This window comes from Salmo trutta, chromosome 4 (genome assembly GCF_901001165.1).
Source record: "Salmo trutta chromosome 4, fSalTru1.1, whole genome shotgun sequence".
NCBI classification, from domain to species: Eukaryota; Metazoa; Chordata; class Actinopteri; order Salmoniformes; family Salmonidae; genus Salmo; species Salmo trutta.
The window spans coordinates 6393752-6413538 of record NC_042960.1 but is presented as its reverse complement, the minus strand read 5'-3'; the positions used below and the strand labels follow the sequence as shown (position 1 = coordinate 6413538).

Below are 19787 nucleotides of genomic sequence, written 5' to 3'. Positions count from 1 at the left end.
GTATTGAGAATGACACAAATATTAATTTTCTGCTGCCTCAGTTTGTATGATGGCAATTTGCATATACTCCAGAATGTTATGAAGAGTGATCAGATGAATTGCAATTAATTGCAAAGTCCCTCTTTGCCATGCAAATGAACTGAATCCCCCAAAAACATTTCCACTGCATTTCAGCCCTGCCACAAAAGGACCAGCTGACATGATGTCAGTGATTCTCTCGTTGACACAGGTGTGAGTGTTGACAAGGACAAGGCTGGAGATCACTCTGTCATGCTGATTGAGTTCGAATAACAGACTGGAAGCTTCAAAAGGAGGGTGGTGCTTGGAATCATTGTTCTTCCTCTGTCAACCATGGTTACCTTCAAGGAAACACGTGCCATCATCATTGCTTTGCACAAAAAGGGCTTCACAGGCAAGGATATTGCTGGCAGTAAGATTGCACCTAAATCAACCATTTATCGGATCATCAAGAACTTCAAGGAGAGCGGTTCAATTGTTGTGAAGAAGGCTTCAGGGCGCCCAAGAAAGTGAAGCAAGAGCCAGGACCGTCTCCTAAAGGTGATTCAGCTGCGGGATCGGGGCACCAATAGTACAAAGCTTGCTCAGGAATGGCAGCAGGCAGGTGTGAGTGCATCTGCACGCACAGTGAGGCAAAGACTTTTGGAGGATGGCCTGGTGTCAAGAAGGGCAGCAAAGAAGCCACTTCTCTCCAGGAAAAAGATCAGGGACAGACTGGTATTCTGCAAAAGTTACAGGGATTGGACTGCTGAGGACTGGGGTAAAGTAATTTTCTCGGATGAATCCCCTTTACGATTGTTTGGGGCATCCGGAAAAAAGCTTGTCCGGAGAAGACAAGGTGAGCGCTACCATCAGTCCCGTGTCATGCCAACAGTAAAGCATCCTGAGACCATTCATGTGTGGGGTTGCTTCTCAGCCAAGGGAGTGGGCTCACTCACAATTTTGCCTAAGAACACAGCCATGAATAAAGAATGGTACCAACACATCCTCCGAGAGCAACTTCTCCCAACCATCCAGGAACAGTTTGGTGACAAACAATGCCTTTTCCAGCATGATGGAGCACCTTGCCATAAGGCAAAAATGAAAACTAAGTGGCTCGGGGAACAAAACATCGATATTTTGGGTCCATGGCCAGGAAACTCCTCAGACCTTAATCCCATTGAGAACTTGTGGTCAATCCTCAAGAGGCGGGTGGACAAACAAAACCCCACAAATTCTGACAAACTCCAAGCATTGATTATGCAAGAATGGGGCGCCATCAGTCAGGATGTGGCCCAGAAGTTAATTGACAGCATGCCAGGGCGGATTGCAGAGGTCTTGAAAAAGAAGGGTCAACACTGCAAATATTGACTCTTTGCATCAACTTCATGTAATTGTCAATAAAAGCCTTTGACACTTATGAAATGCTTGTAATTATACTTCAGTATTCCATAGTAACGTCTGACAAAAATATCTAAAGACACTGAAGCAGCAAACTTTGTGGAAATTCATATTTGTGTCATTCTCAATACTTTTGGCCACGACTGTAGGGCAGTAGTGAGGGGTGACAAGATAATAAAGATCTAGCATTGTGCAGATAACCAGACACTTTTCCTAGAAATAACTAAGTGTGCTTGTACTGTAGCTACCAGTAGAAAGTGGTCTTATTAAAGTATTCACATGAACACACTACTAGTAGAGAGCGGTCTTAAAGTATTCACATGAACACACTACCAGTAGAGAGCGGTCTTATTAAAGTATTCACATGAACACACTACCAGTAGAGAGCGGTCTTATTAAAGTATTCACATGAACACACTACCAGTAGAGAGCGGTCTTATTAAAGTATTCACATGAACACACTACCAGTTGAGAGGTCTTATTAAAGTATTCATGTGAACACACTACCAGTAGAGCGGTCTTATTAAAGTATTCACATGAACACACTACCAGTAGAGAGGTCTTATTAAAGTATTCACGTGAACACACTACCAGTAGAGTAGTGTATTCACTGGTAGTGTATTCACATGAACACACTACCAGTAGAGAAGTCTTATTAAAGTATTTACAGTGTTCAAACACCATCACCCATACACACTACATCTATCACACCAACACTGAAAATACAATAGTTCCACACTCAAAACACACACACACACACCTCTTCAATCAATTCCTCACTCTCTGTCACACACACACACACACACACTAAACTAGCCACTGTGTCAGGGCCTCCCCCTCTGTTCTTGTTATGTTGACGTGTGGCTGGCTGGTGTGGTGTTGACAGTGACAGTGAGCCTGGCGGGGCGGTGGGTGGTGGTGGCTGTGGCCCAGAGCCAGACACAGCAGACAGACGGACAGCCCAGTGACTGATGGTTCTGCTATTGACAGTGCCACTGAGATAATAAAGTGTTGTCCCACAGGCAGCTCCATTAGGGCCTGACAGTGACAGGACTGGGCTGCTGCAGAAGGAGTCAGGACACACACACACAGACACACACGCACGCACGCACACAGAGATACAAACAGACACACCCAACCACCAAGTGACAGCCAGCCAGCCAGCCAGCTAAGGACATGGATCGCTCTCTCCTACCCTCTTTCTCTCTCTCTATTTCTGTCTCTTCTCCTTTTTAACTGCGGTGACAGGGCAGTGTAGATGAACAGGGCAGATCATATCCCTGTTAAGGAAGCCTTGTTATTAGTGCGACTGCCACAGGCAGCAAGGTGACAGACAGGCCAGAGTGTTCACTGTTTCACATTCTCCTGCTCACTGAGCAACTCAAATGGATGACAGGAAGACAGAGCAGTTGTACTGTGGAGACTAGTGCTGCCTGCTTTCTAGAATATTGTCATTTCTATTGATGTACAGTTAAATCGGAAGTTTACATACACCTTAGCCAAATACATTTAAACTCAGTTTTTCACAATTCCTGACATTTAATCCTAGTAAAAATTCCCTGTCTTAGGTCAGTTAGGATCACCACTTTATTTTAAGAATGTGAAATGTCAGAATAATAGTAGAGGGAATGATTTATTTCAGCTTTAATTTCTTTCATCACATTCCCAGTGGGTCAGACGTTTACATACACTCAATTAGTATTTGGTAGCATTGCCTTTCAGGTAGCCTTCCACAAGCTTCCCACAATAAGTTGGGAGAATTTTGGCCCATTCCTCCTGACAGAGCTGGTGTAACTGAGTCCTGTGCCTCCTTGCTCGCACACGCTTTTCAGTTCTGCCCACACATTTTCTATAGGATGAGGTAAGGGCTTTGTGATGGCCTTGACTTTGTTGTCACAACTTTGGAAGTATGCTTGGGGTCATTGTCCATTTGGAAGACCCATTTGTGACCAAGCTTTAACTTCCTGACTGATGTCTTGAGATGTTGCTTCAATATATCCACATAATTTTCTCTCCTCATGATGCCATCTATTTTGTGAAGTGCACCAGTCCCTCCTGCAGCAAAGCACCCCCACAACATGATGCTGCCACCCTAGTGCTTCACGGTTGGGATGGAGTTCTTCGACTTGCAAGCCTCCCCCTTTTCCTCTAAACATAACAATGGTTATTAAGGCCAAACAGTTATATTTTTGTTTAATCAGACCAGAGGACATTTCTCCAAAAAGTATGATCTTTGTCCCCATGTGCAGTTGCAAACTGTAGTCTGGCTTTTTTATGGCGGTTTTGGAGCAGTGGCTTCTTCCTTGCTGAGCGGCCTTTCAGGTTACGTCGATATAGGACCCGTTTTACTGTGGATATAGATACTTTTGTACCTGTTTCCTTCAGCATCTTCACAAGGTCCTTTGCTGTTGTTCTGGGATTAATTTGCACTTTTCGCACCAAAGTACGTTCATCTCTAGGAGACAGAACGCGTCTCCTTCCTGAGTGGTATGACGGCTGCGTGGTCCCATGGTGTTTATACTTGCGTACTATTGTTTGTACAGATGAACGTGGTACCTTCAGGCATTTAGAAATTGCTCCCAAGGATGAACCAGACTTGTGGTCTACCATTTTTTTTCTGAGGTCTTGGCTGATTTCTTTAGATTTTCACATGATGTCAAGCAAAGAGGCACTGAGTTTGAAGGTCGGCTTTGAAATACATCCACAGGTACACCTCTAATTGACTCAATTGATGTCAATTAGGCTATCATAAGCTTCTAAAGCCATGACATTTTCTGGAATTTTCCAAGCTGTTTATTAAAGGCACAGTCAACTTCTGACCCACTGGAATTGTGATACAGTGAATTAGAAGTGAAATAATCTGTCTGTAAACAATTGTTTGAAAAATTACTTTTGTCATGTACAAAGTAGATGTCCTAACCGACTTGCCAAAACTATAGTTTGTTAACAATAAATTTGTGGAGTGGTTGAAAAACGAGTTTTAATGACTCCAACCTAAATGTATGTAAACTTCCCACTTCAACTGTATCTAGTATGTCTTCTTAGTTCTCTAAAGACAACGTGTCAGTGTGTGAAGATAGGCTGCACACTGACAAGGAACAACTGCCTGTGGTCTCCACTGTCTGTCTCCACCTTACGAAAATGACATTCACCTGCAGTCACACAGAGAGACAGAGACAAAGACACACAGGCACAGACACAGAGATAGAGACAGAAACACAGAGCCAGAGACCCAGAAGCAAAGACACACAGGCACAGACACAGAGATAGAGACAGAAACACAGAGACATATATAGAGACATAGACACAGAAACAAAGACAGAAACACAGACACATAGACAGAGCCACAGAGACAGAGCCACAGAGACAGAGCCACAGAGACAGAGCCACAGAGACAGAGCCACAGAGACAGAGCCACAGAGACAGAGCCACAGAGACAGAGCCACAGAGACAGAGCCACAGAGACAGAGCCACAGAGACAGAGCCACAGAGACAGAGCCACAGAGACTCAGCCACAGAGACTCAGCCACAGAGACTCAGCCACAGAGACTCAGCCACAGAGACTCAACCACAGAGACTCAACCACAGAGACTCAACCACAGAGACTCAACCACAGAGACTCAGCCACAGAGACACAGAAACAGATGCTGTAGAGTACAGTACACACCACTAGCACAACTAAGCACAGTCACAGTCGGCTTCCTTTTTCTACTACTGGTGTAAAATCTCACCTGCCAACAAACTCCCCTTGATGTGTGTGTGCGTGTTTGTGAGAGAGAAAGCCTTGTCCCTCTAGAGTTACTGTGAGTTTATTAAGCCAGCGAGAGAGAGAGAGAGAGAGAGAGAGAGAGAGAGAAAAGACTTGAAAGGGGATGGATATAAAAAGTCTGGCGTGAGATAGAATAGAAAAAAAAGAGATAGAGAGAGGGGGGGGTCACCACAGCAGTGTCTGTGGCCCCCTCCGGGACCCGGGGGCTAGTCTCAGCTTTGTCATCACCCTCTCCTCCCCCTCTCTCTCCTCTGCCCGCGGAAAACGTCGATAGCAGCCTGCCGGTGGACCGTCTCTGGTGGACGCTCGCTCATTCTCCCGGCATCGACAGCAACGCCAAATCAATATTTAGTTCCCCACTAACAAGCTGCCTTGGGGTCTGAGCCAGAGAGAGCGAGAGTGAGAAAAAGACGGGGGGGATAAAGAGATGGGGGGGAGAGAGAGAGAGTGTGAAAGAAAGCAAGAGTGCGAGAGAGACAATGAGAGAGCGAGAGAGAAAGGAAGGGGAGGCATGCAGGAGGACAGTGGTGGAGTGGGGGCCTGATAACTGTCCGGCTAGAGGGGAAAAACATGGATTGAGTGGAGCCAGTGTGTGTCTGTGAGGGGAGGTGAAAAGGTCAGAGGAAGAGCCGGTGTGTGTCGTGGTGAGGAGGCGACGCATGAGTGCCTGCAGCGCGAATTGACATGGACACGGACACACACACTCAATCTGAACCGGATCACACAGGGCTGACAGCACATACACACAGACAAGTGTTCGTACACAACTCACACTCTGCTATCCTCAGTGTTTTCTTCTCTCTATAGTAACTAGTTCATTCTTGATTTAGACAAACATTAGTTGGTTCATCTCTACGTGAGACCACAATGGCTGAACTATCACTACCAGTGATGTGGTGGTAAAACAAATTGGTGGGTAAACTCTGATCGCCGTTCGGGGTGAGTAAAGTAACACGCTTCATACCCAAAAAAGGTGCGTTTACCCTCCACTACTGATCGCAACTACTGTGGATAATACTAAAAACACTACCAGACTTTAAACCAGACCTCTTGTTGGAGGATCTTCATGACCTGGTCCAGCCACTCCTGGTCTCTCCTGCTGTCTGCTGCCACATCATCCTCCTCCTGCAGAGACACACACAACAACCACCAAAGATGAACAAATAATAATATATGTTATTTAGCAGAGGCTTTTATCCAAAGCAACTTACAGTCATGCCTGCATACAATTGAAGTATGGGTGGTCCCAGCGGGAATCAAACCCACAACCATTTGGCCATGCTCTACCAACTAAGCCTCACAGGGCAACTCTTCTCTGTACAACCAGAAAATCTGTAAATTAAGGGAATTTCACTTCAACGCAGATACAAAAATAAAGGCTGAGGTGAGGTCAGAAAATGAAGCTTTCATGAAAAATAAGAGAAAAGAAGGAGTCACTAGAGCGTGATGAACCAAGAAAAGCCCCTTGCCAAACCCTCTCCTAACCCAAACCACCCTGGGACAATTGTGCACTGCCTTATGGGTGACCCCAAGCTGTAGTGGCGCCTCAGCACTGCGATGCCTTAGACCGCTGCGCCACTCAGGGTCAGTCTTTATTAGAGAGACAGCAGCGTGCAGATAGTGCAACCTTGTTACTGCTCTCCTATCCCTTAGACAGATGGGGATGGTGGGCCTCCCTGGCTCTCCTATCCCTTAGACAGATGGGGATGGTGGGACTCCCTGGCTCTCCTATCCCTTAGACAGATGGGGATGGTGGGCCTCCCTGGCTCTCCTATCCCCTAGACAGATGGGGATGGTGGGCCTCCCTGGCTCTCCTATCCCCTAGACAGATGGGGATGGTGGGCCTCCCTGGCCCTCCTATCCCCTAGACAGATGGGGATGGTGGGCCTCCCTGGCTCTCCTATCCTCTAGACGGATGGGGATGGTGGGCCTCCCTGGCTCTCCTATCCTCTAGACAGATGGGGGATGGTGGGCCTCCCTGGCTCTCCTATCCCCTAGACAGATGGGGATGGTGGGCCTCCCTGGGTCTCCTATCCTCTAGACGGATGGGGATGGTGGGCCTCCCTGGCTCTCCTATCCTCTAGACAGATGGGGATGGTGGGCCTCCCTGGCTCTCCTATACTCTAGACGGATGGGGATGGTGGGCCTCCCTGGCTCTCCTATCCTCTAGACGGATGGGGATGGTGGGCCTCCCTGGCTCTCCTATCCTCTAGACAGATGGGGATGGTGGGCCTCCCTGGCTCTCCTATCCTCTAGACAGATGGGGATGGTGGGCCTCCCTGGCTCTCCTATCCTCTAGACGGATGGGGATGGTGGGTCTCCCTGGCTCTCCTATCCTCTAGACGGATGGAGATGGTGGGCCTCTTCTGGCTCTCCTATCCTCTAGACGGATGGGGATGGTGGGCCTCCCTGGCTCTCCTATCCCCTAGACAGATGGGGATGGTGGGCCTCCCTGGCTCTCCTATCCCTTAGACAGATGAGGATGGTGGGCCTCCCTGGCTCTCCTATCCCCTAGACGGATGGGGATGGTGGGCCTCCCTGGCTCTCCTATCCCCTAGACGGATGGGGATGGTGGGCCTCCCTGGCTCTCCTATCCCCTAGACGGATGGGGATGGTGGGCCTCCCTGGCTCTCCTATCCTCTAGACGGATGGGGATGGTGGGCCTCCCTGGCTCTCCTATCCTCTAGACGGATGGAGATGGTGGGCCTCCCTGGCTCTCCTATCCTCTAGACGGATGGGGATGGTGGGCCTCCCTGGCTCTCCTATCCTCTAGACAGATGGGGATGGTGGGCCTCCCTGGCTCTCCTATCCTCTAGACAGATGGGGATGGTGGGCCTCCCTGGCTCTCCTATCCTCTAGACGGATGGGGATGGTGGGTCTCCCTGGCTCTCCTATCCTCTAGACGGATGGAGATGGTGGGCCTCTTCTGGCTCTCCTATCCTCTAGACGGATGGGGATGGTGGGCCTCCCTGGCTCTCCTATCCCCTAGACAGATGGGGATGGTGGGCCTCCCTGGCTCTCCTATCCCTTAGACAGATGGGGATGGTGGGCCTCCCTGGCTCTCCTATCCCCTAGACGGATGGGGATGGTGGGCCTCCCTGGCTCTCCTATCCTCTAGACGGATGGGGATGGTGGGCCTCCCTGGCTCTCCTATCCTCTAGACAGATGGAGATGGTGGGCCTCCCTGGCTCTCCTATCCTCTAGACGGATGGGGATGGTGGGCCTCCCTGGCTCTCCTATCCTCTAGACAGATGGAGATGGTGGGCCTCCCTGGCTCTCCTATCCTCTAGACGGATGGGTATGGTGGGCCTCCCTGGCTCTCCTATCCCCTAGACAGATGGGGATGGTGGGCCTCCCTGGCTCTCCTATCCTCTAGACGGATGGGGATGGTGGGCCTCCCTGGCTCTCCTATCCCCTAGACGGATGGGGATGATGGGCCTCCCTGGCTCTCCTATCCTCTAGACGGATGGGGATGGTGGGCCTCCCTGGCTCTCCTATCCTCTAGACGGATGGAGATGGCGGGCCTCCCTGGCTCTCCTATCCTCTAGACGGATGGGGATGGTGGGCCTCCCTGGCTCTCCTATCCCCTAGACAGATGGGGATGGTGGGCCTCCCTGGCTCTCCTATCCCTTAGACGGATGGGGATGGTGGGCCTCCCTGGCTCTCCTATCCCCTAGACGGATGGGGATGGTGGGCCTCCCTGGCTCTCCTATCCCCTAGACGGATGGGGATGGTGGGCCTCCCTGGCTCTCCTATACTCTAGATGGATGGGGATGGTGGGCCTCCCTGGCTCTCCTATCCTCTAGACGGATGGGGATGGTGGGCCTCCCTGGCTCTCCTATACTCTAGACGGATGGGGATGGTGGGCCTCCCTGGCTCTCCTATCCTCTAGATGGATGGGGATTGTGGGCCAGGGAAGACTTTCGGGGGGGAGACGAGCAATTGTATGTTGTAAAACTGCTTGCACGCGTGTTACCACTGCACTATGTCTCCCTGTCATGGCTTTTGCGTCATCAGTACAGATACCAACACATCTTGACCACCAAAGTCCATTTGATGTCACCAAGCTGTCCAGTACTTTAAAAATATCCTCTCAAGTTGTCCTGGGTTCCAGAAGAGGATGTCTTAATTTACCCCCCATAAACGTAACGGACACATACCAGGAGCTGTGCCAGGCCCACAACGTCTGTTGACTCATCCAGCTGTAACGCATAGAATTCACTGGCTTGTATGCGAAGCAGTAATTGTTTCAAAACATCTCCTGCCATGTCACTGATGCGTCGTGAAACAGTGTTGTTTGATGAAGGCATTGTCTGTATAGTTTTTTTCACCTTTTCCCCCGGAATTGTCCCAGCCATATCCACAGCAGCAGGAAGAATTAAGTCCTCCACAATAGTATGGGGCCTGCCTGCCCTAGCCACTCAGTAGCTCACCATATAAGACGCTTCTAGCCCCTTCTTATTAATGGTATCTGTTGCTTTTATACGTCTTACTACTCGAAAGTTGTCTTTATTATCGCTCAAAAAAATCCCGTGGCTTATTTTTCAAATTGTCATGTTTTGTTTCTAAATGTCTGCGCAAGAGTGAAGGTTTCCCGCAAGAGAGTAACGGTTAATGTGATTGGATGTTAATTATTGTATTTGACATTGTGTTGTTATTTCGCTGAACACTAGATGGTTTAATTTTATTTTTGGCAGTGAAACGAGGCTACTCAGTCGAGAGTACCCCCGACCCCCTGGCGTACCCCCGACGGCATTGCGCGTACCCTAGTTTGGGAATACCTGCCCTAGACGGATGGGGATGGTGGGCCTCCCTGGCTCCCCTAGACGGATGGGGATGGTGGGCCTCCCTGGCTCCCCTAGACGGATGGGGATGGTGGGCCTCCCTGGCTCCCCTAGACCGATGGGGATGGTGGGCCTCCCTGGCTCCCCTAGACGGATGGCGATGGTGGGCCTCCCTGGCTCCCCTAGATGGTTGGTGATGGTGGGGCCTGGTGGTAGTGTTAGCGCACAGCTAATTTCCATGTCTTCAGAGACCCTCATTAGTGTGACTGGAGAGGGAGGGAGGGAGGGAGGGAGGGAGGGAGGGAGGGAGGGAAAGGGGACTAGGTAGAGGCAGAGATAGGTAGTAAGACAGGCAGAGAGAATGAGAGCGATAGAATGAGAGAGAGCGATATAATGAGAGAGAGCGATAGAATGAGAGCGAGGTGAGGTGTGGGCTTGCTTGGTGGTGGGCTCATCACCCCTGCCTTCTGTGCCTCCCACGGAGGTGAGAAGGGTGTGTGTGTCTGTATGTGTGTGGCCCCTCAGAGGATGCATAACAATTCACTGACCCTTCGTCTCTCATTAGGGGCCCTGTTGGAAAACAAACTGGCCTGGCAATTATGCCCTTATTACAGACACATCATTAAGTCCACAACAAGCTGCTGCTGCCGCCAAAGGAGAAGGAGCTGACCGCTTCTGCCACTCTATTACTGTTTGTCTACCGGAGTGGCAGGGAGAGAGTATGCTGAGGGAGAGAGTATGCTGAGGCTAAGAGTGTGCGAGTGTTTTTAATATGTCCCAAAAAATGTTTTCCTTTTTTATGTTATTTGTCTATTTTATGTATTATTTGTTTATAGTTAAAAATAAATAAATTATTATTTCGTATTTTTTAATAGTCTTTAAAAAAATATGTTTTAACTGCATTGTTGGTTAGTAAGTATTTCACTGTAAAGTCTACACCTGTTGTATTCGGAGAATGCGACAAATAACATTTGATTTGATTTGTGTGTGGAGGGCCGTGGCAACACAAAGGGCTTTTCCCACAACCACCCTGAGTAACAGCGGAAAATAAATAAAAGGTACAGTATAGCAGAACAACTCCTCCTCTCAGACAGAGAACCACACTGCTGCCCCATTCAACTCCGTCTGAATCTTTCAGTTGCAGAAGCAAACATCTCAACATCAACATTTGACACGGTAAAATACCTGGTGGAAAACACTCTGTTACTAAGTAAGCAGTAGGTGAATTCCAGCCTGGACAGATTAAAACACGTCTGGTTTCCTGGTAACTTCCAGTTGCATGTAGGTCTACACAGACACACAATTACTGTTTCCCCCTTGTCCTTCCATGGTTCCTGGGGGATTTTCAATTAGCAACACACCGTGACTGGCTCCTCTCCGCTCCCAACACCCACCCACACACACACACACACACACATAACCACACACACACACCCTTCCTGTGACAGACCACTTACCCGTTCTCCAGTGGGTCCCTGAGCACCCGACAGCGCCGTGATCCACGGACGAGCAATTAACACCAACACACACACACGGCGTTGACCGGGCGGAATGCCATTAGCCGCCATTAACACACACCTGGAGCAGCGCTCACCTCACACACACTTCACGGTCATTAAGCTCTGATAAGTTGGAACATTTCTTCAAACGTATCTAGGCCCTGTCATTCCAGGGTAGGTGGTGCCTGATTCCTGGCTGGCATACACTCTCTCATCCTGTGATGAAGACAGGAAGTTGATTGTAACGCTGTGTCAGTTAATTAACGACAAGGGAGAAGAGCGAGAGAAGGAGTGATCTATGGGGAGGAAGTGAGGACGTACTGTAGTTAGAGCTTGTTGTCATGAAAAAAAGGGTCCTTCTTAAACAAGAAAAGTTGTGAGCCAAATAACTTATATTGAGTAAGAGTGTGAGATTTTCAATATTGTGGCGTTTTTTTCTTCTCTTGAATAAGAGATAGTTGTATCCAAGCCTGGTTCCATTCTGTAATGTACGTAGCCATGTTTTCTAGGATTGTCTTCCTATACATAAAGCTAGTGTTTCCCCTACAGTGAGGGAAAAAAGTATTTGATCCCCTGCTGATTTTGTACATTTGCCCACTGACAAAGAAATGATCAGTCTATAATTTAATTGGTAGGTTTATTTGAACAGTGAGAGACAGAATAACAACAAAAAAATCCAGAAAAACACATGTCAAAAATGTTATAAATTGATTTGCATTTTAATGAGAGAAATAAGTATTTGACCCCCTCTCAATCAAAAAGATGTCTGGCTCCCAGGTGTCTTTTATACAGGTAACGAGCTGAGATTAGGAGCACACTCTTGAAGGGAGTGCTCCTAATCTCAGCTTGTTACCTGTATAAAAGACACCTGTCCACAGAAGGAATCAATCAATCAGATTCCAAACTCTCCACCATGGCCAAGACCAAAGAGCTCTCCAAGGATGTCAGGGACAAGATTGTAGACCTACACAAGGCTGGAATGGGCTACAAGACCATCGCCAAGCAGCTTGGTGAGAAGGTGACAACAGTTGGTGCGATTATTCGCAAATGGAAGAAACACAAAAGAACTGTCAATCTCCCTCGGCCTGGGGCTCCATGCAAGATCTCACCTCGTGGAGTTGCAATGATCATGAGAACGGTGAGGAATCAGCCCAGAACTACACGGGAGGATCTTGTCAATGATCTCAAGGCAGCTGGGACCATAGTTACCAAGAAAACAATTGGTAACACACTACGCCGTGAAGGACTGAAATCCTGCAGCGCCCGCAAGGTCCCCCTGCTCAAGAAAGCACATATACATGCCCGTCTGAAGTTTGCCAATGAACATCTGAATGATTCAGAGGACAACTGGGTGAAAGTGTTGTGGTCAGATGAGACCAAAATGGAGCTCTTTGGCATCAACTCAACTCGCCGTGTTTGGAGGAGGAGGAATGCTGGCTATGACCCCAAGAACACCATCCCCACAGTCAAACATTATGCTTTGGGGGTGTTTTTCTGCTAAGGGGACAGGACAACTTCACCGCATCAAAGGGACGATGGACGGGGACATTTACCGTCAAATCTTGGGTGAGAACCTCCTTCCCTCAGGCAGGGCATTGAAAATGGGTCGTGGATGGGTATTCCAGCATGGCAATGACCCAAAACACACGGCCAGGGCAACAAAGAAGTGGCTCAAGAAGAAGCACATTAAGGTCCTGGAGTGGCCTAGCCAGTCTCCAGACCTTAATCCCATAGAAAATCTGTGGCGGGAGCTGAAGGTACGAGTTGCCAAACGTCAGCCTCGAAACCTTAATGTCTTGGAGAAGATCTGCAAAGAGGAGTGGGACAAAATCCCTCCTGAGATGTGTGCAAACCTGGTGGCCAACTACAAGAAACGTCTGACCTCTGTTTTTAGAAATGTTTGCAAATGTATTAAAAATAAAAAATATCACATTTACATAAGTATTCAGACCCTTTGCTCAGTACTTTCTTGAAGCACCTTTGGCAGCGATTACAGCCTTGAGTCTTCTTGGGTATGACGCTACAAGGTTGGCACACCTGTATGTGGCAAGTTTCACCCATTCTTCTCTGCAAATCCTCTCAAGCTCTGTCAGGTTGGACGGGGAGCGTCGCTGAACAGCTAGTTTCAGGTCTCTCCAGAGATGTTCAATCGGGTTCATGTCCGGGCTCTGGCTGGACAGCTCAAGGACATTCAGAGACTTGTCCCGAAGCCACTCCTGCATTGTCTTGGCTGTGTTCTTAGGGTTGTCCTGTTAAAACGTGAACTTTCGCCCCAGTCTGAGGTCCTGAGCGCTCTGGAGCAGGTTTTCAACAAGGATCTCTTTGTACTTTGCTCCGTTCATCTGTCCCTCGATCCCGACTAGTCTCCCAGTCCCTGCCACTGAAAAACATCCCCACAGCATGATGCTGCCACCATCATGCTTCACCGTAGGGATGGTGCCAGGTTTCCTCCAGACGTGATGCTTGGCATTCAAGCCAAAGAGTTCAATCTTGATTTCATCAGACCAGAGAATCTTGATTCTCATGGTCTGCGAGTCTTTAGGTGCCTTTTGACAAACTCCAAGCGTGCTGTCATGTGCCTTTTACTGAGGAGTAGCTTCCGTCTGGCCACTCTACCATAAAGGCCTGATTGGTGGAGTGCTGCAGAGATGGTTGTCCTTTTGGAAGGTTTTCCCATCTCCACAGAGGAACTCTGGAGGTCTGTCAGAGTGACCATCGGGTTCTTGGTCACCTCCCTGACCAAGGCCCTTCTCCACTAATTGCTCAGTTTGGACGGGCGGCCAGCTCTAGGAAGAGTCTTGGTGGCTCCAAACTTCTTCCATTTAGGAATGATGGAGGCATGTTGTTCTTGTGGACCTTCAATGCTGCTGAAATTTTGGGGTACACTTCCCCAGATCTGTGCCTCGACACAATCCAGCTCTACGGACAATTCCATCGACCTCATGGCTTGGTTTTAGCTCTGACATGCACTGTCAACTGTGGGACCTTATATAGACAGTCATGTGCCTTTCCAAATCATGTCCAATCTAATGAATTTACCACAGGTGGACTCCAATCAAGTTGTAGAAACATCTCAAGGATGATCAATGGAAACAGGATGCACCTGAGCTAAATCTTGAGGGTCTGAATACTTATGTAAATGAAAACCTGTTTTCGCTTTGTCATTATGGGGTATATGTGTAGAGTGATGAGGAAAATGTTTTATTTCATCCATTTTAGAATAAGGCTGTAATATAACAAAATGTGGAAAAGGTCAAGGGGTCTGAATACTTTCCGAATGCACCTCCCTAAGTGTCCATGTATGCCTACTCACCCATACTTATCCAGTCAACGACTAGAAAGGTCATATAGCTACATTTACCATAGCACTCTGTTACATGAGACTGAACCGCCACAGAGGCCAAGTGCCAGTTAGATTCCTCTGACTGAACTGAGACTTCAATACAAGTCAACTGTCTTTCCATGTTTTCCTATCAGTGATGGTAACCTATACATGTATCTGTTCCCACTGGGTCATTGTGAAGGTGGTAGAAGATGTCTCTAAACAGCTGATACAGGGTCAGATATTACGACCATCCTGCAGTGATTATTTTATGGATTCATGAACCTGTACCTCATCGGTGTCCAGCATTTCAGCCAGGTCCATCTCGGTCATGTTGAGGATGGATGCAGCAATGGACTGGGCCTTGACCATGGACTGCTTGGACAGCCCTCCGGCCCCTACTGCCTTCTTCTTCTCTGCCCTCTTCCTGTTCTTCCTCAGCTGCGATTTGGCGTCCTGCACCTCGCGGAGAGTTTCGCTTGCCAGAGCCTGAGAGGAAGAAAATAAAGAAAGGGTGATGAAACTAGAGAAAGCGAGAGATGGATACAGATGTAGGATCTACATTTCAGCCAGTTTTCTACCGCAGGGAAAAAAAGTCCTGCAGCAACAGAAAATGTGAATTATTATGTGTATTATAACTCATGGACATTTCTGTCGGGGTTTATACATTTTTTTTGTAAGGGAAAAGTGGAAATTACAGACTTCAGAAGCCTTTTTAAACTTTAAATACACCACAAGTTCAACATTTCCTGCATTGTTGGAAAGTTCTCCTGCAACAGGGTGATCAAATTAAGACCCTACACCTGTATAAATGATGAATAAATGAAACCTATCAAGACAGGAGCCGAGGGCGTCAGCAGCAATATAGAAGTTTAGTACCTGAGAGGGTTTCCGAGTTATCCGACCGATTGAATGGCGCCGTGATGACGGACACCGAGGGTATCTACACATCTTGGATATCAACAATAGTTTTTTTTCTCTGACAAATCTCCTCAGAATTGACGCGGACCGAATCACGCATGGGAAAGATGCTACCTTTTATTTATTTGCTTTTGAATGGGCTCACCATACAACAAGCCAATACAACGGCATAACAGTGTAAATAATTGAGCAATGAGGTGCATTTAAAATGGTGCCCGAGAGTGTGTGTGTGTGTGTGTGTGTGTGTGTGTGTGTGTGTGTGTGTGTGTGTGTGTGAAACCTCATTGGTCTTCGGGCACCTCAGAGGCCTGAATCCACTAAATGGCAGTTGGCTCTAAATACAAAGAGAGCGAGACAATTAAATGTCAAAGCTGCCACTGTACATGAGAAAGTCAATAACCCAAAACTCCCCTTTGCTTCATTTTGAGCTTATTGATCGATGCAATAATCTTCTGTATCATTCCCCTGTAAGCTCGCCTGAAAAGCTGACCTTGGAATGGACGGTCAGCCGAGAGATGGGCTAGGTAGCATGAGACTGCTTCTCAAGCACACACACAAGGAAAACTGCACACATACAGAAACACACACACACACACACACACACACACACACACACACAGTGTACATAACCCAGGCTAATCATAAACAGACATACAGTAGACATCTCCATTGCTTTAGTTTATTTCATACGGGCAGATCAGAAGTACTTTGCTGAGGCTCTGCTAGATTTCATAAGGGAGAGCTCTGAGAGTTGGTGGGGAGAGTTATCGTTGACAGACAGATCGTGGACGGAGCCGAGGTATGGTATTAGATGGACTATTAGTAAATTAAATCAAATATAAATGCATGAAGCTCAGACAAAAACACAAATGAGCTGATTCTAAAAAACAAAATAATATGACTAAACAGACTAGGATATTCTGTAGGGTTTCTCTGTACATTCTATAAAGTATTTATACTTAAGCTGAGGTGTCTATTCTACCCCGAATCAATATATTATTAGTCAATAAGGCACGAGGTGGTGTGGTATATGGCCACGAGGGGGTGTGGTATATGGCCACGAGGGGGTGTGGTATATGGCCACGAGGTGGTGTGGTATATGGCCACGAGGTGGTGTGGTATATGGCCACGAGGGGGTGTGGTATATGGCCACGAGGGGGTGTGGTATATGGCCACGAGGGGGTGTGGTATATGGCCACGAGGTGGTGTGGTATATGGCCACGAGGGGGTGTGGTATATGGCCACGAGGGGGTGTGGTATATGGCCACGAGGGGGTGTGGTATATGGCCACGAGGGGGTGTGGTATATGGCCACGAGGGGGTGTGGTATATGGCCACGAGGTGGTGTGGTATATGGCCACGAGGTGGTGTGGTATATGGCCACGAGGTGGTGTGGTATATGGCCACGAGGTGGTGTGGTATATGGCCACGAGGTGGTGTGGTAAATGGCCACGAGGTGGTGTGGTATATGGCCATGAGGTGGTGTGGTATATGGCCACGAGGTGGTGTGGTATATGGCCGCGAGGTGGTGTGGTATATGGCCACGGGTTGGTGTGGTAAATGGCCACGAGGTGGTGTGGTATATGGCCACGAGGTGGTGTGGTATATGGCCACGAGGGGGTGTGGTATATGGCCACGAGGGGGTGTGGTATATGGCCACGAGGTGGTGTGGTATATGGCCACGAGGTGGTGTGGTATATGGCCACGAGGTGGTGTGGTATATGGCCACGGGTTGGTGTGGTAAATGGCCACGAGGTGGTGTGGTATATGGCCACGAGGTGGTGTGGTATATGGCCACGGGTTGGTGTGGTATATGGCCACGAGGTGGTGTGGTATATGGCCACGGGTTGGTGTGGTATATGGCCACGGGTTGGTGTGGTAAATGGCCACGGGTTGGTGTGGTATATGGCCACGAGGTGGTGTGGTATATGGCCACGGGTTGGTGTGGTAAATGGCCACGAGGTGGTGTGGTATATGGCCACGGGTTGGTGTGGTATATGGCCACGAGGTGGTGTGTTAAATGGCCAATATACAGTTGAAGTCGGAAGTTGGAGTCATTAAAACTCGTTTTTCAACCACTCCACAGATTTATTGTTTAACAAACTATAGTTTTGGCAAGTCGGTTAGGACATCTACTTTGTGCATGACACAAGTAATTTTTCCAACAATTGTTTACAGACAGAATATTTCACTTCTAATTCACTGTATCACAATTCCAGTGGGTCAGAAGTTTACATACACTAAGTTGAAAATTCCAGAAAATTATGTCATGGCTTTAGAAGCTTCTGATAGGCTAATTGACATAATTTGAGTCAATTAGAGGTGTACCTTTGGATGTATTTCAAGGCCTACCTTCAAACTCAGTGCCTCTTTGCTTGACATCATGGGAAAATCTAAAGAAATCAGCCAAGACCTCAGAAAAAACATTGTAGACCTCCACAAGTCTGGTTCATCCTTGGGAGCAATTTCCAAACGCCTGAAGGTACCACGTTCATCTGTACAAACAATCGTACGCAAGTATAAACACCATGGGACCACGCAGCTATCATACCGCTCAGGAAGGAGACGAGTTCTGTCTCCTAGTGATGAAAGTACTTTGGTGCGAGAAGTGCAAATCAATCCCAGAACAACAGCAAAGGACCTTGTGAAGATGCTGGAGGAAACAGATACAAAAGTATCTATATCCACAGTAAAATGGGTCCTATATCGACATAACCTTAAAGGCCGCTCAGCAAGGAAGAAGCCACTGCTCCAAAACCGCCATATAAATGCCAGACTGCGGTTTGCAACTGCACATGGGGACAAAGATCATACTTTTTGGAGAAATGTCCTCTGGTCTGATTAAATAAAAATAGAACTGTTTGGCCATAATGACCATCGTTATGTTTGGAGGCAAAAGAGGGAGGCTTGCAAGCCGAAGCACACCATCCCAACCGTGAAGCACGGGGGTGGCAGCATCATGTTGTGGGGGTGCTTTGCTGCAGGAGGGACTGGTGCACTTCACAAAATAGATGGCATCATGAGGAAAGAAAATGATGTGGATATATTGAAGCAACATCTCAAGACATCAGTCAGGAAGTTAAAGCTTGGTCGCAAATGGACAATGACCCCAAGCATACTTCCAAAGTTGTGGCAAAATGGCTTAAGGACAGCAAAGTCAAGGTATTGGAGTGGCCTTCACAAAGCCCTGACCTCCAATCCTATAGAACATTTGTGGGGAGAACTAAAAAAGCGTGTGCGAGCAAGGAGGCCTACAAACCCGACTCAGTTACACCAGCTCTGTCAGGAGGAATGGGCCAAAATTCACCCACCTTATTTTGGGAAGCTTGTGGAAGGCTACCTGAAACGTTTGACCCAAGTTAAACAATTTAAAGGCAATGCTACCAAATACTAATTGAGTGTATGTAAACTTCTGACCCACTGGGAATGTGCTGAAAGAAATAAAAGCTGAAATAAATCATTCTCTCTACAATTATTCTGACATTTCACATTCTTAAAATAAAGTGGAGATCCTAACTGACCTAAGACAGTGAATTTTAACTAGGATTAAATGTCAGGAATTGTGAAAAACTGAGTTTAAATATATTTGGCTAAGGTGTATGTAAACTTCCGACTTCAACTGTACCAGGGCTAAGGGCTGTTCTTACACAGCCCTTAGCCATGGTATATTGGCCATATACCACAAACCCTGAGGTGCATTATTGATATTATAAACTGGTTACCAACGTAACTAGAGCAGTAAAAATTAAATGTTTTGTCATACCCGTGGTATACGGTCTGATATACCACAGCTATCTTCATTTTCCTGATAGACCAAACTGGGTTTGGTCTCCTTAAGCGTCCCGAGACTTCTTCTGTGTCCTGGAGGAATACACAGCTCATTAAGAAACTGCCAGAGATCCTTTTCTTTTATTTACAGCCCTAATAGATATTTACTGTCGCTAGTCAAGGGTTACAATCAATTGACCCAAACCCTGAATGTGTGGAATAATCCGGAAAGAGATTAAGGGGTGAATTCATCACTCATTTTGAGCCCTGGGAGAGAGGGAGAGAGAAAGAATGAAAGAGAGAAAGAGAGAGAGAAGCAGTGTGTAT

General features: G+C 47.6%; 1 protein-coding gene across 1 annotated transcript in view; it reads right to left on the bottom strand.

Annotated features, from left to right (window-relative positions):
- The window catches only part of cntln (centlein, centrosomal protein), a gene marked incomplete in the record, with an annotated part of 100135 nt that overhangs the window by 11410 nt on the left and 68938 nt on the right, over positions 1-19787 (bottom strand). Inside the window, 2 exon segments of the mRNA XM_029749605.1 lie at positions 6215-6292; positions 15064-15261. Of these exon segments, the coding sequence (XP_029605465.1) occupies positions 6215-6292; positions 15064-15261 (276 nt within the window).